Consider the following 22,653-nt stretch of genomic DNA (forward strand, 5'->3'; position numbering starts at 1 on the left):
TAGAGAGAGCGGTGCTCAACCCTGAGGTTGCTCTCTTGACAGAGCGGTTAGATCGCTTAGAACAGCTGCTATTTCAGCAGGTAGAATGCCAAGTTGAAGCGCGCGCTCAACAGCGCCCATTCGCTGGAAACCGGGGACCGCCACAAAGCTACAGGCGCGGTATGCGAGATTTTGAAGAAATCGTATGCTTCGCTTGCCAGGGTCGCGGACACATCGCCAGGTTCTGCCAAAACGTGCGCCGTGGGGAGCCACAAAGAGAAGCAGGCGAGACACGCCCTAAGCAAGCCTACAGCGGGGCTCCAGATACCGAGTCAAAAAACTAGTTAGTCCTCCCCAGCCTGAGGAGCGTGGGGAGGGAGCAGTAGATGATGAGGTGGTGGTAGTTTGTGTGGCCGACGAGGCATGCCCTGTTGTGCGTTGCAAGTTAAATGGTTGTTGTATGGAATTGTTGATAGATACGGGGTCAAAGGTGACATTGCTTAAGGAGAGCAGTTTTAACACGCTTCGAAGGAAGGGGGACCGCGAGGTGTTGGAAGCGTCTGGTGGTATGGCAACCAAATTTGTAGGCATAACGGGGGATCCTCTTGGCATAAGTGGACTCTACCGGTTACACTTCTCTCTCGGCGGAATTGCATTGGAGCACCCCTGCTACGTATGCCCGGACACGGTGTCTCTGCCAAACGGAGTGTCAGGTATATTAGGGCAGGATTTTTTGAGAAAAGGGAAGGTAGTAGTCTCATTCTCTGAGGAAGAGGTTAATGCGGGCGGCTCAAAAGTTCCGTTTTTGAACAGGAGAGGGGCTGAGATTCGCATTACCGATATTGACACCCGTCAAACAGTGGTATCATTGGAGAAGGTATATTCGCGGGTTGCCGTCCGGCTGGTCGAGGAGGCGGTCTTCCTTCCTTGGTCGGAGCACATTTTGTACTCGTTTGTGCCTTCAGATGTAGAGAGCGGCGCCGTGGGAGTGCTTGAGCCGGTCGACTCTCTCAGCAATGGCCTGAAGGCAGCCGCGTGCCTCGTGACAGTTAATGACGCCCACAGAGTGCCCCTACGGGTGGTTAACTGTAGCCAGCAGCCACTGAGCCTTCCCAAGAACAAAACATTGGCTTTCTTCACCTCTGCGATAGAGCAACGTGAGCCCACCGATACGGTACTCGCAACTGTAGAGCATGCTAGTCCTTCGGCTGCTCCAAAGGTGTCGTTCGATCTTTCTCACGTAAAATCCAGGGAGAGGGAGGCTCTGGCTGGTTTGCTGAACGACTACTCGGAGGTATTCGCCGCGTCCAACCTGGATTTGGGCTGCTGTGGCGTTATAAAGCACAGGATAGAAACCGGCACTTCATCGCCCGTTTACCAGCGTGCGTACAGGATTCCTTACTCCCAACGTGAGGAGATGGAGCGGCAGGTGCAGGACCTGATTGATCGCGGCATTGTCGAACACTCAAAGTCACCCTGGGGAGCACCAGCACTATTGGTGGAAAAGCCAGATGGCTCGTATCGATTGGTAGTGGACTACCGCAAACTAAATGCCGTAACTCGCATCGATCCATACCCCATCCCCAATATACAGGAGACGCTTTCTCAGCTGGGCTCTGCCAGGTACTTCACGGTAGTGGACATGGCGGCGGGATTCTGGCAGATAGCAATGGATCCGGCAGATGCCGAGAAAACGGCATTCAACACGCCCTCAGGGCACTATGAATGGAAAAGAATGCCGATGGGTCTGGCCAACAGCCCTGCTGTCTGGCAGAGAACCGCTGATGTTATCCTGGCAGGTCTTCTGGGGAGGCTGTGCTTCGTGTATATGGATGACATTATCATATACAGTGGCAGTTTTGATAACCATTTGCGCGATATTGAGCAGGTTTTGGTGCGACTAAGAGCAGCGGGTCTCAAACTGAAGCCCTCTAAGTGCCAATTCCTCAAAAACGAGGTGAAATACCTCGGGCACGTTGTTTCAGCTGACGGCGTGCGACCGGACCCTGAGAAACTAAGGTGTGTCTCGGATTTTCCATCCCCGACTAGCGTCCGCCAGGTCCGGCAGTTTCTCGGCCTGATCGGTTACTACCGAAGGCACATAGAGGAGTTCGCCAAGCTCGCTAAGCCGCTCACCGCCTTAACAGCCAAAAATGTCGCCTTTCGTTGGGACGAAAACGCGGAGAATGCTTTTGGGGCCCTGAAAAGGAAGCTAATGAGTGCACCGCTGTTACGCCACCCGGATTTTAGTTTGCCCTTCGTTATGGCCACAGATGCGTCAAAGTTCGCAGTTGGTGCCGTGCTATCTCAGGTTATCGAGGGCAAAGAACATCCCGTTGCTTTTGCTAGCCGACAGTTGAGCCCCACAGAGCAAAAGTACGGAGCTACGGAAAGGGAGTGCCTCGCCGTTGTCTGGGCAGTAAAGCACTTCAGATGCTACCTTTACGGCCGCAAATTCAAGCTAGTCACAGACTGCCATCCTCTGAAATGGGTGATGAGTGTCAGGGACCCTAGCTCGCGACTCGCTAGATGGAATCTACACCTGCAGGAATACTGCTTTGAAGTTGAGCACAAGTCAGGAAAGACACATCTGAATGCTGATGCACTCAGCCGCACAGCTGCCGTGGCAGCTATAGAAGAGTTTGTCCCCGTAGTCGACCCCGCCGAATTACGCACAGAGCAGTGCAAAGATCCTGACCTGAAGCGAATAATCGAAAGCTTAGAGGGCGCACCGTCTCATCCCGAACAGCTAGGTTATTTCATTGACAAAGACGGCACCCTGTGTCGGCGCACGAGGCCAACCAGGAAAGGGAGACCAGAGAAAACCGCTTGGGAGAGAGTCGTCATACCTCGGTCGTGGACAGAAAGGGTTCTTCGCGCGTTTCACGATGCGCCATGCGCCGGTCATTTTGGCGTAGCGAAGACACGCAGGCGTGTGGAGCGTTTGTACTTTTGGAGTGGCATGCGACAGGATGTTAGAGGCTACTGTGCGAAGTGTCATTCCTGTCTCGAAAGAAAAACACCCAAGGGACGAAGACCAGCTCCAATTCAGCCGTTCCCTGAGGTTTCGGCTCCCTTCGAGCGGACAGGTATGGACATAATGGGCCCATTGCCCACGACCACTTCCGGAAACAAGTACATTTTAGTATTTGTAGACCACCTTTCAAAATACGCGGAAGCGGTAGCACTCCCAGATCAGAAGGCAGACACGGTTGCAAGAGCATTTGTCGAACAGATCGTGCTCCGACATGGACCCCCGAGGCAACTCTTGACAGATCGGGGAACGAACTTCGTGTCGCAGCTAATGAGGAGAGTTTGCGAGCTGCTTAAGATCGCTAAGAAGCAGACAACACCGTACCATCCGGCTTGCAACGGCGCGGTGGAGCGACTGAACCAAACCGTGGCCGGGTTCCTGTCGCATTTTGTTTCGCGCGACCAGCGGGACTGGGACTTGTGGCTCCCGTATGCAATGTTTGCCTACAATTCCGCAGCACACGAGAGCACGGGCGAATCGCCATTCTTTCTTCTCTACGGCCGAGACCCGGACCAGCCTAGTGAAGTGCCAGAGGGCCCCCGTCGTGTCCCATACGCTTCACTGGACGACTATAAGGTTGAGCTAGAATCGCGCTTGCAAGTGGCGAGGGACATCGCAAAGGAGTCCTTAAAGAAAGCGGCGAAGCGCAGGAAGGAGGTGCACGATCGCAGTGCTAGAGACGCGCCGTTTGATGTGGGGGACAGCGTGTACATTGAAAACTGCCAAAGGCAGATTGGGCTAGCTCGTAAGTTCCAGACGAAGTGGAGAGGACCGTGCGAGGTTGTCGAGAAGCTTTCTCCGGTAAACTTCAGAGTCCGAGACGTGAACCGGCGTTTGATAAGAATACACGCAAATCGCCTCAAGTCGGCACCGGTTCAGTATTCACGAAATGAGGAAAGGGAAAGCGCGGATTTTGATGGGGACAGAAGTGAAGCGGAGCGCGCAGATAGTTCGCAAGAAACGCCCTCTCCTGCATTTGTTCGGCAGGCGCCCGAGGTGACGGCCGGAATGCCACCGGATTTACTTCATGCATTGCTAGAAGAAGCGCGCGAGGTTGCCGCGCAGATAACGCCAGGAGATGCTCCTGCCACGAGCCCTCGCGAGTCCCAAAGCAGACAAAGGGGCACAGACTTACTTAGTATGACTCATGAAGGCCGATATCCGCTGCGAAATCGGAAAGCTAAGTCGGACTAATGGCGTAAACAGAGCGGAGTTGTGAACTGGTTAGAATTGTGTAATGCCGCAGCTCATAACATTGCTATGTGCTTATGTGTTAAGTTATCGGAGTTGGTAGTTAAACCTTTCTGTCATTAAGTAACACCTGCACAGGAGAGCATGCGGAGCGCATGCAGAACCTGCCCTACTTCCTTTCGTTATCTATATTTTTGTCTGTGCCGTGATCGTGCTAGAAGTGGGAGCTCCTTTGTAACTGTGGTAAATTTATTTCGTCCAGTTTGGACTAGAAAGGAGAGGCTTGGGTGCTGAGTTTCATGTTTATCTGTAAAAGAAGATCAGTGCTGCCCCTGGAGACGCCAGTATTGACAGCGGAGGCATATGGTGTTGTGCAGTGGTGTTGAGTGCAGCGAAAAGTGTTTTGTCGGACGCACTGTGCGAGGCGATTCAGAAAGACAAGGGGAGCTGCGTGGACTCAAATGTTCGGAGAACATTCTTCTGGAGGGTGAGCGAGTGTGACATTCCGTGTGTGCTACGAGGATCCACGTTCGACGGCGCGGCGTAGACGGAGACCCGTGACAGCGGCATCATCAATTACCCAGCCATGCTCTTTGAGTGACGACCAGAAAAACCGGACCCGCCGCCGCCCCGGGGAAACAGGCTTTATCCTCCCCAATTTCCGGTTACATTCCAGGACAAGGGAGCTGTCAGCGGGCCAGAACGCGCCGTACCACAGCCGACGCTATGCGATACCGCGAAGACGACATTCTTTCCCTCCCCCCCCCTTTGTCGTGGGCTATCGCCGGGAAGGCACCCACAGCTTCCCAGAAGGGCCGCGACGGACACCTGTCATGGCGGACAGGCAGTACTCGCCAAGAATGTGGAAAGACAGGCGCTAGTGAATTAGCTCCGAAGAGAGAGCCTGTGTATACTCTCACTTGAGAGAGAGTGGTGGCGTTTTTGTTGTTTATTTAGTTTGTATTGTTAACAGACTCTGGGTTCGAGGCTAAGCCCAACCCAAAGGGGTGGTCCCCATCTCGCATGTTATTTTGGATTGGAGAATTGATGCTTTGGGCGGGCCACTGGAAATGACCGCCCTTAGTCCTTTGTTAATCAAGTGCTTAAAAGCACATGTAAACGGATGCAGTCCAGTCTGAGCTGGGGCTCCATGCTTAGCATGTAATGTGATGCTACTTAGGCACTAACCTGCCCGGTCGATGAGTAAAGTAGTGCAAAGTTTGTTCTTTTGTAAATTCAGTTCTGCTTTTTCCAGTTTAACTCTCTGTATATGTATGTTGTAAAATTATGCTCTGCTGTCATCATCTACAAGCTCGCCTCCTGTTCATCTTCCAAGCCGAACGACACTAGAGGAAGGGTTTGTGAACCATCCTCGAAGAAACGGACGACTATTGAAATTCTACTGCATACACGCTGAGGACGACATCGTTCGCCAAGAGAGCCTTCAGTGCCGAAGCCCGACGGCGTGCAGCTTCTGCCAGCAACCGCTCGAGCCCAACTCCGGAGCCACTCCATCGCCCCCATGAAGTCGTCGGCACGTAAGCTCGGACGCCCCAGCCTCTGATGTATAACCTTAACCATGTGTAATTATTGAATATACCTGTTTGTTTAAACTGAGCCATACGGTGTCTCTTTGCCTCTCCGTCCCGTGTGGACCTGCGCATTATGGGGGTCATCACAATGTGCTCCCAAAGCTAGCCTCCCTACACCACATTGCTTGATTTCTAACCTTGGTTGAACATCTGGTCTCATGCATAGGACCACATTACCGAAAGTCAGGCTAGGATGACGTCACGGTTCAATATGGTGGATAGCGATGGAACTATGTGAGTATGGCGTCATGGGACAAAATGGATATTTTCGGTTTCTTGAGTCCAAGATGGCGGCCACTAAAATTGGCTGTGCCCTCTCATCCCCCCCCCCCCCCCCCTCATCAAAAAATATCCTAAAACAGGTAGAAAAACTGTCTCGTTCTGCTATATATACTCCGACAATGGGCACCCATCCGGGGACAGTTGTATACCGAATTTTATGGACAAATAAAACCCTATGGCTTGTGGTATAGAAATAAAAACAGAATTACATAATAGGTAAACATTGTATACATGCAATTACTAATTGAAGCGTTACCATATCGCACCGCACGCCGAATTATAGGCCCACCTTGACCCCCCAAACGAAGCAAATTCCATTTGGGACGTACCTTAAGGGGGTGAAACTCGACAATGGGTTGATGTGCATCGTAATTTCTCTGATAGATGGCACTAAGCGGCAATCGTTCCGCTAGGCATCGTGTGTGCATGCGTAGCCGAGCAGGGTGGCAATCCACACCGTTTCAAAGGGTAGTACATTCCGTTTCCCAAGACGAGCGGCGCGTTCTTCGCTTTCTTCATCTAGTAAACCAAACAGGTAACGCTCATTACTTCAATGACTTCAAGACGGTGACAGCCTTTTTTGGCACGTTTCAGTGCCAGAACTGCTCTTTAGAGCAGTAAAACTTTGCTAATTGAGCGCACCCCATGGAATGTTGCGACGCAAGTCTGCCCGCAGCCTTTTGGCCCCTTTTCCGCATCCAAAACACCATGGTTTTCTGGCATAGCATAGCGTCAGGAAAACTTTATTTTCGTGTGGATTCTATCACGGGGGACACAAGCAATGTGCTTGCAACTCAGGTTAAATGTTTGGGCGCGCTGAACCATGAAATTTGACAGCTTTCGTTCACTCCGCTGAGGTGGAAGCACTCGGCACTCGCTTGGTACTCATTACTAGGAAGGCCACTGGTCATGGGTTTGATACTTTTGTGGCCTGTTCTATACTGCATGAGTCTAATTCATCGATGGTATTAATTTGACACTGCATGCGCAAAGGGTCGGTGCCACGGTGGCGATGTCTCCTCTCACCATTTCGATCTAAGCCGGGCAAGCTCTTCGTGCGCTTCGAGTAATGCGGCTTAAAATGTATGCATTTGGGTCGGGACAGGAAGAAATTTCTAATAAAGCGATATTTCAAGTTAAGCTATTTCGTTATAACGAGGAATTACTGTATTAAACGTCAAAAATACGCAGTTGAAGGTTTGTCGAGTTGGGTTGCCCGCATTACATATTTATAAAATGGTGTTGCTGCACATGGCACTGCTGCTGAAACCAAGTCACCTTCTTTTAGTCATCAAATACACAAACGGCTTCCGTATTTGATGCATGATAAATGCGAGCAACACCATTTTGTAAATACACAGTGCCGGAAGGCCAACTTGAGGCTTTGAATGTGTTTTTTGACGTTCGCTATTTCAAACCACAGTGCCGATTAAGGAAATTTAGAAACAGGGCTCACCTTCGGTGGTGATGGCCTTTAATTTTGCAATCTAATACTGCCTCCTAAAATTAAAAATGAAAAGCTTATTATTTATTTTAGTTAATCATATAATTATCTAGTCATATCAGGTACGTAATGTTCGCCTTGCTGTACAATTTACATGCACAAACTGCTCTGACGTATTGCTCAGTTTTCAAAACACAGATCTGTGAAGGTTAAAGAATATCCAGCCACTTGTTAGAATCATCATCATCATCATCATCATCAGCCTTACTACACCCACTGCAGGGCAAAGGCCTCTCCCAAGTCTCTCCAATTAACCCTATCCTTTGACAGCTGCATCCACCCTTTGCCTGCAAACTTCTTAATCTCATCCGGCCACCTAACCTTCTGCCGCCCCCTGCTACGCTTACTTTCTCTTGGAATCCACTCCGTTACCCTTAAGGACCAGCGCTTATCTTGCCTTCGCATTACATGCCCTGCCCAAGCCCATTTCTTTCTCTTGATTTCGACTAGGATGTCATTAACCCGTGTTTGTTCCCTCACCCACTCTGCCCGCTTCCGATCTCTTAACGTTACACCTATCATTTTTCTTTCCATAGCTCGCCGCGTTGTCCTTAACTTAAGCTGAACTCTTTTCGTTAGCCTCCACGTTTCTGCCCCGTAGGTGAGTACCGGTAAGATTATGCTGTTGTACACTTTCCTCTTGAGGGAAATTGGTAAACTGCCACTCATGATCTGCGAGAATTTGCCATATGCGCTCCACCCCATTCTTATCCTTCTAGTTATCTCCCTCTCATGATCCGGATCAGCTGTCACTACCTGCCCTAAGTAGACGTATTCCGGCACAATTTCTAGGCTCTCGCTGCCAATTGTGAACTGTTGTTCCCTTGCTAGGCTGTTGAACATTACCTTGGTTTTCTGCATGTTAATTTTTAGACCCATCGATCTGCTCTGCCTGTCTAACTCATTGATCATGATTTGCAGTTCACCTCCTGAGTGACTCAGCAAGGCAATGTCATCAGCAAATCGCAGATTATTTAGGTATTTTCCATTTATTCTTATTCCCAACTGTTCCGAATTCAGGCCTCGAAATACCTCCTGTAAACATGCGGTGAACAGCATTGGCGAGATCGTGTCTCCTTGCCTGACGCCCTTCCTTATTGGAATTTTATTGCTGACTTTATGGAGGACTATAGTAGCTGTGCAGATGCTATATATATCTTCCAGTATTTTGACATAAGGCTCTTCTACCCCCTGATTACGCAATGCCTGTATGACTGCTGAGGTTTCCACTGAGTCGAATGCTTTCTCGTAATCAATGAAAGCTATATATAGAGGTTGGTTATATTCTGCGCATTTCTCTATCACCTGATTGATAGTGTGAATATGACCTATTGTGGAATATCCTTTACGAAAGCCTGCCTGATCATTTGGTTGATTAAAGTCTAACGTTGCCCTGACTCTATTAGCGATTACCTTAGTAAATACTTTGTAGGCAACGGATAGTAAGCTGATCGGCCTGTAATTTCTCAAGTCCTTGGCGTCTCCCTTCTTATGAATTAAGATAATGTTTGCATTCTTCCAAGCTTCTGGTACAGTCGAGGTCATAAGGCATTGCGTATACAGGGTGGCTAGTTTTTCTAGCACGATGTCCCCTCCATCCTTCAACAGATCTGCTGTTACCTGATCCTCCCCAGCTGCTTTTCCCCTTTTCATTGCTTCTAAGGCTTTCTTTACTTCATCTTTCGTTACTGGCGGGATGACGCATTGCTGTGCACTGCTGTCTTTCTCATTAACGCTCTGATTACATTGGCTACTGTACAGGTCTGTGTAGAACTCTTCGGCTACGTTAACTATCTTATCCATATTGCTAATGACATTGCCCTGCTTGTCTCTTAATGCATACATCTGGTTTTTACCTATGCCTAGTTTCCTCTTCACTGTTTTTAGGCTACGTCCATTCTTTATAGCATGCTCGATTCTCTCCTTAATAAACTTCCTTATGTCGGCTACCTTGCGCTTATTTATTAACTTTGATAGCTCCGTTAGTTCTATTCTATCGGTAGGGTTAGATGCCCTCATGTTTTGGCGCTTCTTAATCAGATCTTTCGTCACCTGAGATAGCTTCCCGGTATCTTTTCGAACTGTCCTACCGCCTACTTCTACTGTGCACTCCGTAATTATTGATGTCAGATTATCGTGCATTGAATGAACATCAAGATCATCTTCCTCAGTTAAAGCCGAATATTTGTTTTGCAGCGCTATCCTAAACTCCTGTGCTTTCCCTCTTACGGCTAACTCTTTAATGGTCTTCTTCTTCACTAGCTTCTTCCGTTCCCTCTTCAAGTCTAAGCTAATTCTAGACCTTACCATTCTGTGGTCGCTACAACGCACCTTTCCGAGGACGGCCACATCCTGAATGATGCCAGGTTTAGCGCATATTATGAAGTCGATTTCATTTTTAATCTCACCACTGGGGCTCTTCCAGGTCCACTTCCTGTTTTCTCGTTTGCGGAAGAAGGTATTCATGATCTGTAAATTATTTCTATCCGCGAATTCGACTAATAACTCTCCCCTGCTATTTCTAGAGCCTATCCCATAGTCACCTACCGCGTGGTCATCAGCCTGCTTCTTACCCACCTTCGCAAGGTACCAGATGCATAACCTGATAACAACACAGCGCCTACAAAAAAAATTGGCAATACTAAAAAGCAAGAAAGAATGCATAAGCCTTCCTATGTCTAAGTGAATGACAAGCTGAACTTATTCAGCTTGCTGTTGTACACATACTATCCGGCGGCCTTGATTAAGGTGCACCATTTATTGTAAAACAAAAGATGTAAGAAGTGGTTTGAGATCAGTGCGCAAAGGGCTATTTCTTTCCCTCAACCATAATGATGTGGTAGCCAAACTTGGTCTTCACTGGTGGGTCTGTGTAGACAGGGCTGGCTATACTGCTGGTGGGTAGTGCAAAGGCTGCATCCTGGAACGGCCCCACCATGGAGCCCCGCGTCATCCAGCCCAAGTCACCCTGCGGGCATAACACCGGGCAGGTTGTGACCTTTCACCTTTCAATGCCATGCCCTGTGCTCAATTTCATGTGTGGTAAGGTTATCACCAAAGCCCTTATTGGTTAGTTAACCTGTTCTGACTGTCATAACATCAGATGGAAAACAGCACAGGAAAAGGAAGCACATGCACTGCTTAAATCGAACCAGCAATGAAGCATTTGTAAGTAGATAAGCTTTGGAAACATCAAGTGCAGGCAGCAACACAGCAATGAATTTGCTGTGCTATGAGAGATGACAAAACAGTCCTGGGCAAGTCAATTTGCTCGGGATGGGGGATCACTCCTAAAAAAAACATTCAGCACATATGAAAACATAACTGCAGTCTCATACATGCTTCATTAGGCATTAAGCTCATAATGCAAAAAGTGTTGAGTGTCATCAAAGTAGCCCCATTTTCCTGCACACTGACAGAAGTAGCGCTCATATTGTCTATTCCGTTTGTCCAGTCTTTCGCGCAAACTTCGTAAGACATGGAAAACAGACTAGCCCAACTTCACATTCAGACGAGCTACTGTAGTTTTCTCTGGTCGCAAGTTTTTGTTGCCAGAAATGCATATGGCTCGCACCCACAATCAAGTTCACACCCGAATGAGCACTTAGCAAGCTGCCCAGAATGGCCAGCTGACATACCCCAACAGGGCCAGCACTTTCATTTTCCCCACAAATGCAGCGCGCACCACTGCCACTAGGCATAACTCACAGTTTCCAAACCTGTTTCAAGTTCAATCACAGCTATTTGCACTTTGGAACTGGCTGCTTCTCAGCACGAAAACCACAGTTTATAGTAAGATGTCCCCAGCTTACCAGGGGCAGCAGAAAAGACTGCTCTTGTTTTCCAAACTTCACAGTCCCCAAAGTACCAAAGAAAGGAAACCAGAAGGCACTATTCTTGCTTTCGCCCACCTAGCCAGTTCGTAGAAGGCAACGAGGGGCTTGCAGCCCACACTCTCCAGTGAACTGCTTTGCTTTTGTCAGTGGAACTGTGCCGGCCATGCGGTCATCACATGGGCACCTGAGGACCCGCGTTATTGCGAGACGATGAGTTCATGTTTGTGTGACAGTGTGAACCGTTGGGTTTTTACATTGCAAATATAGGTGTGTGGAATAGGAAAAGCCATAAACTCAACAGGGGGGTCGCTTCAGCCGGGAGCCCTCACCACAACAGACTCTTTCACAGTGTAATAGTAGAGGCACAAGGGAAAGATTCTCAGAAGTCCAGAAAATGCAAAGAAGTCATGAAGGCCTGCCTAGAAGTGGCCATGTTGCTTACAGACTGTTGTGTCATGATTTGTGGAGAAAACGAGATGGGATGAAAGAAAACGTGCCCAGTGATCCTGGAAGAAGAAACAAGGCGAGATCGGGGCCTTTTGATTAGAATCACCATCTACAGCACTTACCAATTCCATCAAAATTTCAAGGAAGAGAGAAAGAGGAAAGTAACTCCTTTCTGCAATGCCACTATCACCACGGCCACCAAAGCAGGTTCTACTTGTGCCAACAATTTGGCAGTGCCTAACACTTCTGACAAGGTACACAACTTTGCAATAAATAGTATGTCCCAGGCGCTGAGCATCATAAATAATACGGTGCAAGTCTTCCAACCCTACTGACAGCAATGCACGCAGGCAGACTGGAGGGACAAATACCTAGCTGTGCCTCCCTGGGCTGCCATAGCAACCTACACTCTTCACTAATTCAATTTTCCTGTTCACAACACAAGATATGGTACTAACCGTAATTCTAATTTGCCAATGTATAAAAATACGAGTGATTAATTGAATTCATTGGGATGGAGGTCTGGAGGAATACACTGACTATAGAAATTAAACTCTGTCAGAAATTTTAAGCTTCTTCGAAGTTATTTTTCTTCTACAATCAAGCAAGGTTGTGGTTTCGCTTTTTGTTTAAATTTGATGACTGTATTTCGTTCAAATGTTGGTTTGCACTTCCATTATGCAGTTGCCCAGATGCCTTGTTTGTATTCGACTGGACACTGGTGATTTCACTCTCTTATTTCACTGTTTGCATTTTGCTGAAACCTTAGTTTACACATTTTGTTATGCGGTTGACCAAATGTCGTTTTGTGTTGTACCAGATACTAGCAATGTAGGCTACTGGGCCAAATACTTTGTTCAAATTTTCCTTGACTGAGCAAATAATGCTTCCTTTTATTAGACACTACCATGCTGTTCCGCTGAACATCACTCACTGACCACAGGGAGACGAAATTAGAAAATAACTTCCTTTAATTACTGTTAGAGAGAGAGCAGGGAAGATGGACTTCTCACAAAACACCATATGAACCAGTGGTGAGAGGGAGGCCCCAGTTCACTAGCCGACACCTTAACAACAAAACTTGTTCTTGTCTCGGAAGTCCTTTTGTCGTAACTCTAAGACTTTCCCAGCAAAGTAGGTGGCACTACGTATTCCCACCATACAAACAAAGATAGAGCTAGCATAAGCCTCACTGTTATTATTTTATTGAATCTACATGATTTGACTGCCAGCTCAGTTCATAGTTCGTTGTTTATTCAATGCATTTGCCTTTCCTTCAGATTTTGCCGACTTCTGCCAGAGTGTGTTTGGATGCAGACTGGTCGATATGTCACTTTGAAGTTGGGAGACCCTCAGTCCTCTGTGAGAATACAGGATGGAGAGGAATGAATGCACACAGAAAAAAATTCTTTCGTGCAAACTGGGATGCAATGGTGCATGTGTGCGCATGCCACCAATTGGACTCAAGAGACAAGGAAGTTAACTTTCTTGAAACGTGCGTGACTGGCTTCAGCTCGTTTTCATTGTACACTCCTTCGTGATTACTGCTCAAGTGTTTCTGTCTTGCGGTTGTCCCTTTGACTAGGTCTTTTGGCCTCGGTGTTTAGTGTGATGCAAGGTCTATAAGGGCTTCTGTCAGAGAGCCCACCCACACTTCTGTTGGATTGTGTGTTTGCCCTCTCTTGCTCCTCGCAGAGAGCCAGCAAGAATCATTTTGTGCTCAACAAAACATCACTGCCTGCACCGCCATAGGGTATGGCGGGAAAGCAGTACACTCACCCCCTGGCGTGCCTTGTCCTCGCTGTAAGCGGCGGCCACCTCGTTGAACTTCATGCCCCCCTGGAGTTTCTCCAAAGCCTCCAGGGCCTTGGACTGCTTCTCACATAGGATGTGCCGCACCTGCAGTGATCACACAGGACACACACACTGGTTACATAGGGCTGCTGTTACATAGGCTGAAGTCACACTGACTTCAGCCGTTTGGCGTCACTTCATTACACTACTCTCAGCAAATTACAAAGTATGCGAATTATTCTCCCTGGTAAAATTTTTCAACGATGCAGATAAAGTGAAAATTTGAGAAGGTAAATTGATGCGCACCTGTTTACTGATTGCATGTGATATCTGGCAGTGCAATCCGGGATGTACTGTACATGACAACATCCTCTATTGTGAGCCCATTTCTTTATTTTTTTCCATGTTATGCTACAAGCACCACTAATATTGGTTTGAAAATCTTAATATATCTTTCCGTATTTTCTGGGTGTGTGAATTTGTTCCTGCTTCTATGACTGTGCATAAAAGGTGTCAAGTGGCCTTCGCGTTTCAAGGAATGCTGCAGGCGCCCATTGGGAGAGGAATGAACACAACATAGGGTCGACAGGAGAGGTGTGTTCTGGCATAGTCGGGTCACTCGTGCCTCTTGGTAATCCTTGTTCCCCCTCATGCAACTGGTTTTTCAATCATGAACAGACTAGCCTGCACAGGACTTCAATGTTACCGACTTCAATCTGTACCTCGTAACTAGGGGGCTGTCCACTCAAGTGGCAAGTCATTATTTTAGCCAAGCCTATCCTGGTTTCCATAACGAAAAGGTAAAGAAATAACTAACAGACAAAACTGGGAGGAGTCGAGACACCAAACTTTTGGTTGTGTGCTTTTTTAACGTGATAATGTTAAGGGCCCCATGTCGCTGAAAAGCCATCATTGTCGTCGGTGTCTGCCATGAGTGAAAAATCCAAGAGAAATCCCCAGAGGAGCAACCTAGGAGGCAGGTGAGCCGCCTGGGTCACGTAACCTTGTGATGTCATCACAACCTGCCCACCAGATTGTGAGAAAACAGCACTGTGGTGGGTGGCAGTTAAATATAATTGGTCGCGAGAGGTTGCTCGGGAAGAGTAACCTGAATCTCACAAGCCTCAGTGGTGGGGCATATATATTGCAGGAGAGTGGCGCATAGCTTAACCGCTTCACCAGTGTGCCAGGAGAGGTATGAGGATTCTCAGCGATCTATAAATGTAAAGTAGAGAATACCAAATTCCGCATCTATGGGCATTAACCCATTAATGCTATCACGTCACACTCTTCAGGCAGATTTTGGGTGTTCCCTGCAGTTTTTTCTTTGGAGTGGTGCACAAGGCATTAGCATATGTAAATCTCTGCATGGAATTCATCCATGCGCAGTAAATAATTTGTACTTAAATTTCTTCCTTGCATGTTTCAGACTAGATTTAAACAATCTGAACGGTCACTGTGGCATCACAGGCTAGTTGAGACAACAGTGAGGTAATTTGAGACAAGAAAAAACTGCAATATAAGTGCTGCTTCATCATTTTAATTCAATCCAGCTCTTATGACGGACTAGCCAAAAGCCAGCAGGACAACAAATGGAGAAGCAGCTACTACGTCATCATTTTTGTATCCCCCACATGACCCCGACACAGTCTCAACTCGCCTGTGATGTCATAGCCACCGTTCATCAGTTCAGAAAGAGAGAAGAAACTGAATTATATTTTATTAAGTGGGCCCACGCAAATTTCACATGGTGATCCAGGTACAGTAATGTCTTGTGCACCATTTCAAAGAAAAGAGCACCTCACTAAAAATTTGGCGTCCCTTTTTTTTTGAAACCTTAAGTTAACATTCCTTCACTAGCTAATCAGAAGTGTACACTGCCATGCTGAACAACACATAAATCGAAAGCAGTGTGATGCCATGTCGGCCATATGTCCCGAGCCCAGCGGTCAACAAGCATGGGCCTCAAAATCAAAAGCCAAAAGAAATTTCAATAAACATGACTGTGAAGATATTGATGCCACAGGGACTCATCACCTGTTCCTGATGTGGGCACAGTGTCAAAAAAAGATACCATGCAAGGCAGCTGTGTGCATTTGTGTTGCAACGTATGAAACCATGTGATCATGTTTCTCTTCGTATCTCCTATTGCTTTCATCATTAAAAATCAGTTAACAGTCTGCACCAGTTGTGCAAGTTTATATGCTGTTACTGTTCTCTAGTCCTGTCATAGCCAAGCATTGCAGAGCAGTTGCTTCTAGGATGTAAGCCCATGGAAACGCAAAGCTATAAGCCTGTAATGAATCATGACAAAGGCAGTGCTTGCTGTATGGCACAAACACACATCACTTTGCACACACACATATGCTTTGGTGCAATAATAAAGACACACAGACCAAAACTGCATGAGGCCAAAATAAGAATGCAGGTAACTGCACGTGCTCTACAGGTGCGATCATTTGCAAAACTGTTTGTAGTAAAAGTAACAATCGTTTTGATGCAGCTTCAGAACCAATACTGCCAAATACGCACAGCACAACTTCAGATGATCATTCTGGCATAAGTAGTTTGCATCGTGAAAAGCACTTCAGTAGAACTTCGGTCTGACCTTGTCGGTCCAGGTTATTTTGAACAAAAAGACAAATCACATAGAAAGCGAAATGTGGTTCCAGTGTGATTCGCCGTCTGTGAGCGTGCGCTAACCACCTTGAGAAGTACATACCTGACTGGACATTTATTTTTCTGTTCGTATATGTGGACTTATGTTGCAACAAATTTAACAAGAGGAAGGTCTGGCAAATGACACCTGTGCCAAAAAAAAAGTTCTTTATCAACAGGAGTCAAAAAGGCAATGCTCTTGAAAGGAAGTTAGCATACTCTTGAGCAGCACATTAAATGCTATGCAACCTTGCACTACCTGAAATGCTTTCAACTTGTATGTCTTATCATCTCCTACTTGCTCTTAGTTGCGCTGCCATTACACTTCCATAAATGCAATTAAAACCTTAGTTTTGATACAGATAAAATGTAAAAAACACCCATGTGCTGTGCAATGTTAGCAGTGCACCCTTTGAAACGAGGTCAGTGCAAGGTAAAGAACCCCAGGTAGTCGAAATTATTCCAAACCCCTCTCCCATGGCATCTCTCATGGCCCCGTGAAGCTTCTTCAAAAAATTTAATGCCACAAGCCCTCCATACCTCTTCATGTATGCCAGTTAAATTCTCAAGCAGACTTCGATTCCGCTGCAGATATTTCCGCACAGCCGAATTTCACTTTGTAAATTAACAAAATCCACGCTTGCCTGCTACTTATTCATCTATAGCTAACCCCTTCAGCCCTCTTCGATTCAGGTTCAGCATTCCACTGCTTTGCCATGGCCTCATGTGAGGCTGTAGTATGTTTAAAACAAACAGTTAAAGTGCACAGTCATATATGACCTATTACCTACACTTTGCAAGGAGCTAGTGAGCACGCTCGCGACAGTTTCCAGTTACTCCGGCTGTCCAAGGATCAGCGCGGGAATGAGAGCGCACTGCACCTTGACGGCGGTTCCTCCCTTGCTCTGCTTGCCACCCTTGGAGTCGGACGCTTCTTCGCCGGCGCCTTTGGCCGCAGCTTTGCCGCCCTTGGCTCCTTTGGCGTCGCCGCCTTTGCCTTTTGGCGGCATCCCGACTTTTGCGTTCGGCGGCGGCCTGGTGGTGGTGAAAAACTTTTATTGCTCTCAAAAGAGAAGTTTATGGAGGTGTATACGTTAGCCTGTCCTTAAGAGTCCGGCCCTTACAAATACTAGGTAGGGTCCCTAGTACGGGAGCCCAGTGGCGTCGGCCACTACCCGGGCGCGCTCGACCAAGGCCTTTTGGGCCTGCAGGTCATGGCAGCCGAGCAGGGTCGCCTCCCAGTCCTCCTTAGTGGGGTTGGGATGACGGGGAATAGCTGGGTTGGATGGGCAGGCCCACACCATGTGGTAGATGTCCGAAGACTTCTGCGCACATTGCGGACAACTGCCCGTGCAGGAAGGATCAAAATGTTTGAGGCCTGCCACACACACACCGCCACTCCCCACCTACAATGAAGCGACAAACGAAGACGTAGAATTTAAAAGCAAACTGTGCTTGTGTGCGGGCAGTGGCACATTGCTGCGCCAACATAAGCCCCTTATAATTTACGATTCCCCGGACGCCAGCGCAATGGGTACAGTTTGATTTACTCATTCACTGGTTTACGTTTGTCGAGTCAACCCGACCCGAGTTGACCGCTGTCTGGCGCTCGAACAGCTTCTCGCTGATTCTGTGTCAGAATTTGGAGCAGTCTTGTCAAACGTCAGCCGCCTATGGTTGCTATGGAACCTCGCACTAACTGCCAACAGCTTGCTCTAACGACCCGAATTTTCACGATAACTGTAGCCTCAGCGGTTTCATGACAAGCGCTTCGACGGCATCAAACATTAAGTGCAAAGCTGGTGCAAAGTGAAGCCATGTTGCAATGGTATTAACATACTTAGTAACGCGGGAAATTTCATATATTTTAGACAAACAACACAAATCCAGCTTACTACCTCTTAAAAACCTGCACTGAACGCCGGCTGGAGCGGCTGGAACACGTGCTATCACAAACGTAAACAAAAAAAACTATGTCTGAAAAACAGGACAAGCAGATAAATTATTCAAATATACCAAAAATATTATACTTAATGTACGCGTAAGTCGGTATTTTTAGCGTCTACAATTACTAAACTTGTTCTGTAAAGGTGTTGTTAACGCCAATGTTTGCCAACCAACGCTACCTCACGGGAAGAAGAACGGAGCTCTATAGATCATAGTCGTGTTAATCCAATCCAGAATCGGTTCGTCAGCGGTGCGAGATGGCCGATAATTCCAAGCTCTTCTACGGTGGCGTGTTTTTACTATTTCTCGCGTATAGCCTTCAAGATTTTTTTCTCAGTGGTGAGCAGAGTACGACACAGATGAAGGAGATTCCGAAGACAAGCTTCAAGACAGACTTCGCGAACCCAAAATTAAAGTTCCTCTACTGGTGAGTAGACGGTTCCGTCGGATGCGGCTGCAATTCCTCCGGTCTACACGGAAAAAAACTACGCACTACACGCGATCTTGCGGACGCATTTGGCCCTGAACGGCCTTTGACCTTCCTTTGCTTTCTTTTTAGGAGTTATTCCAATTTATCTCGTGTTATCCGCTCATCGCCCGCGCCTGTATCGGGGCCTTTGGAGGCGTTCGACGCCGGTGCAATAAGGATATCGCGCACCGTGGTTCCAAGTGATGCGTTGACCCCAAAATTCCAACATGGCAGTTGTTCAAACGGCAGGCAGTTCAGAATTTTCCTGCGAGCTTTATTGAAAGTAACGGGTCTTCTTTTCCATTTCGGTCGCAGGGGGAAGCGCTGCAGCTGCCTGTTGTTACGTTTGCTATGTGGTTGAACGGCACTTGTAGAGTAACGACCCGCCTTTGTCGGATGTGTCGTGTCCCTTACCCGAGAGGTCATCCTATGTACTGTTCGTTTTGGCGGTTGGAGGTGTTCACAGCCGCGTGACCTTTTGCGGAGGTGATTGCTGCAGTGAAGAAAAAGATGTGAGCCTGATTAGACGACTCCGCGAGTTTCGTCACTGCCCCAATCGAGTGGTGTGACGTCGAAAGAAAAAAAAAAAAGATGAGTCGTTTGTACTGCTACATATTTCTTGCTGCACCACGTTGCCCTTGTGTATACAGCACTGACGTCGTATGACCCGTTGCGATCTCAGCTGCTGCCTTCAGCGCCTATTCATTTTTAGAGCGCACTTCGGAGTTTGCACCGCGATGAGATGCACATAAAGGGCCAGTGAGTCGCTAATTGCAGTTTCGCTTGTGCGGGATGAGCTAGCATGCTCGTGACCGATCATTGTCACAATTGAGCATTTGCTTCTCGAGTGCGCATCTCGCTGTGACAGCCTAAGCGAGCTGTTTAGATAGTTACCGACGCCAACGAACTCGGGCATAGTAAAGCAAACAACGAGCTGCCTTTTAAAACAAAACAGTGTGCTGTCTGCCGAAATTTGGCTCGAGTGGGATTTTTCTAGCAACAGCACTGACATCTATCTTTTGGAGCGTCTTTCTTTGCATGCTTGCGAAATCGAGCACTCAGGCCTTCAGTTACTTAGTACTGGACTGCAAACACTTAGCGATCTTTGTCCATATCTTGGCCAGTCTTGTGACATATTTGTCCAGCTACGGTTGTGAAAGGTACTACACCTCCACTCCTGAAAATCTTTCTTTGCAAAAGTTGAACATAAAGCATGCACACGTACAAGATTGGACACAAGACGGGCACTTGTCCCGTGTGTGCATGTGCACAGATGCACAAATTTTCCATGTCTGGAGAATCATGTCAACAACATGTTCTACTTGAGAAAATGAGTTTGCATGCTAGAGTAGAAAGTTCGCGGTTGCTTAAAGAGATCCTGACACAGTTATTTATTTCAGTATGTAAATATAACCGTGGTACAATGTGGGTGCAATTTTCTGTACATGCAGAGACGTCCTTTGTAAAAGTAACTCCACAGGTGGCATGCATGTTTTCAGCCATTGCAAATTCTTTCGAGTAGTGGCACTTCGGGACTTGTGAGGCGATAGAAACTCATCCACATCTGAATGTAGTATGCAACCAGTGAACAGCTGGTTCAGTTTATTTTGGCTGTTTAAATATGCAGGCAGTAGTTTACGAAGGACTTTGCTGTCTTGCATTGGCACTGTTTGCAATTTTTCAAGCCATCCTAAGTTCACATTCGAGCTTGCTGGTGCTGTTTTTTAAGCATGAGCGCACAGAACACGTACCACTAAGTTTCTAGTTGGCTGTGTGCCAAGAGACGTAAGTAGAACTGAGTACAGCGTGTGTTACTGTGACATAGATTTCCTGCCAGCTGTCTGTATGTTCTATTATAGTGTGCTTAAATGCTCTGCGCTGAACCTGCCGCAGACGTGCTTTCACATGTGGATGTTATCCACAGAATGAAAAAACTTTACAAGTCCAAGAGTATGTGAATGATTGTGTGCTCTTATTATTGTATATTTTTATGAAGTAAAAATTGTGTGGAATTCTGGCATTACACTCTTTCTGTACTCGTGGCCTGCTCAGTACAGTGTAGCCTCGTTAAAGTGCTACTCTTGGAATTTGGAAAATCTCTGATATTGTCATTTGCAATTGATGGCAGTTTGTCTGAGGGTGGTGGGACAAACTTGAAAGCTATTTTGTAGGCAAAGTGCAAAGCCAAAACTTAGTGGTGGTGAGGCAGGGAAACACACATAGTGATTGTTGATTCAGATGAATGCACTTTATGTCCAGCCACTGCTTATGTATGTCCTTGTGCCATATTTATTATCTCACTTAATGGTTATCACACTATCAGTGAAGCGCTGCAAACATCGTGGTGCATGCATGATTTGAAATTGCATATGCACTTTGTACTGAACTAGAGATTCTTGCGTGGCTCTGTAAACTGCATTTCAGCACGAAAAGCCTCGGCTGCTCAGTGTATTGTGTGGCGAAGCTGAGAAGCTTATTTAGTAAAGCAGTTTTGTTTGAGTGCCTAAAGAAAAAACTTGTGTCAGCTACCCGGGGCATTTCTTGTGAAGTAGTGTCTGTCTGCTCTGCTCTCTCAACACATAGACTTGTACAACAAAGGTTTTTATTGCAGTGTGTGAGGCTAGCATTGTTTTCTTTTTTTTTTCATTTAAATTAAAAGAGAGCTCTGTAATTGATTCTTCAGCTAAACACCCCGCATCTTTGCAAAAGTTGTTCAAATTATCACAAATCTTTTTTGGCCTAAAATAGAACAAAAATAGTAGTGCACTGTGGAAGTTAAGTTGTTTCATTACAAGTCAAACTTTGTTTTCATTGACCGGGAAAGTTGTCTGTTTTCATCAACTGGCGGTTTAATTTTTGGGCTGTCGGAAGCATTTGCTGGGAAACTTTTGTAGGGTGCGACATTTATTTGAATCTGATGACTTTTTTTTGTATAGCCATGGTCAGTGTGTACCAATGAGGCGAGGCAGAGGCTTTTTTATTTTTATTCTTTTTTATGCCTCACAATAATTTATTTATACCCATGGTTGCAGGAGGAGTTGGGGCATCTAAAAGTATTACAGCAGAGAAAAATGTGTGCCACAGGTAGCATGTAGCATTTTAAGTATTTGCACCATGCATTTCTCGAGCTTTTGGTTGTAAGCAGGATGCTTCTCATTGACATGGGGCAGTGCAGGCGTACTCTCAAACTAGTTTACATTAGTAGATGGATATAGCTCTTGGGTGGAGAGATGCTTATGCAGTGACAGGACATGACATGTTGCCCGGGAAAGGTAGCATCAGTGCCTTTTGGGAAGAAAGCATTTTGCTCCTTGTGCAGGGATGCTTATTAACGGCCGGAAAAGTGTGGTGTTTTGCCAAGGGGCTCTGGGATAGTGATTTGCAACTGAAATAGAAGGGGAGGGTCGTGCTGTTTTGTGGCAAGTATAAAAGAGCCATCCGGAGATTGGGTTACACATCTCATTTATGCAGCTACTCGTGAGGCTACCGACGGGCCTTTGAGCAGTACGCGGGGCTGCTGATGGAGAAGTACCCATCGCTGCTAGTGGAAGGCGATGCATACCCTCCACCGCCCCCGCGCATGCAGCTGGCGCATGCCCTGTCGCTGCTCAAGCTGGCCCTTATTGCCCTCGTGCTGCTTGGCTTTGACCCGTTCACAAGGCTGGGCTGGGGCCAGACGCCCACCTTCTTCACCTGGATGCTTACCAACAAGGTATGCTATCATCCATCCATTTCTGCCTCGCAACTGCTGTGCATATTTGTGCAGTCAAGGACTGTTGATGTGAATTTTTTTTAGCATCATTTTTGCAGAGACTCTGGGGCTTGTTGTGGGCTCATTGCTAAGCTACTGCAGGCAATCTTGCGTCTTGCATTCTTAGCATCTGTTATCGTGCAGGAGAGTGCTTAGAACATATAAAATT

General features: G+C 47.0%; 2 protein-coding genes across 2 annotated transcripts in view; one reads left to right on the forward strand and one right to left on the reverse strand.

The window, feature by feature from the left end:
• Positions 1-10,320: 10,320 nt before the first annotated feature.
• Positions 10,321-18,356, reverse strand: LOC144124597 (peptidyl-prolyl cis-trans isomerase NIMA-interacting 4). Its single transcript, XM_077657381.1, has 4 exons — positions 18,216-18,356; positions 17,199-17,352; positions 13,645-13,764; positions 10,321-10,550 (listed from the first exon to the last, which is right to left on the reverse strand). Exons 2-4 carry the CDS (start codon positions 17,325-17,327, stop codon positions 10,392-10,394), a joined length of 408 nt encoding a protein of 135 aa, XP_077513507.1. The 5' UTR covers positions 17,328-17,352; positions 18,216-18,356; the 3' UTR covers positions 10,321-10,391.
• Positions 18,357-18,491: 135 nt separating this feature from the next.
• Positions 18,492-22,653, forward strand: part of SelT (selenoprotein T) — a 33,246-nt gene continuing 29,084 nt past the window's right edge. Inside the window, exons 1-2 of the mRNA XM_077657382.1 lie at positions 18,492-18,691; positions 22,205-22,445. Of these exons, the coding sequence (XP_077513508.1) occupies positions 22,254-22,445 (192 nt within the window). The 5' untranslated portion in view covers positions 18,492-18,691; positions 22,205-22,253. The remainder of the gene's footprint in view (positions 18,692-22,204; positions 22,446-22,653) is intronic.

This window comes from Amblyomma americanum, chromosome 3 (genome assembly GCF_052857255.1).
Source record: "Amblyomma americanum isolate KBUSLIRL-KWMA chromosome 3, ASM5285725v1, whole genome shotgun sequence".
NCBI lineage: Eukaryota > Metazoa > Arthropoda > Arachnida > Ixodida > Ixodidae > Amblyomma > Amblyomma americanum.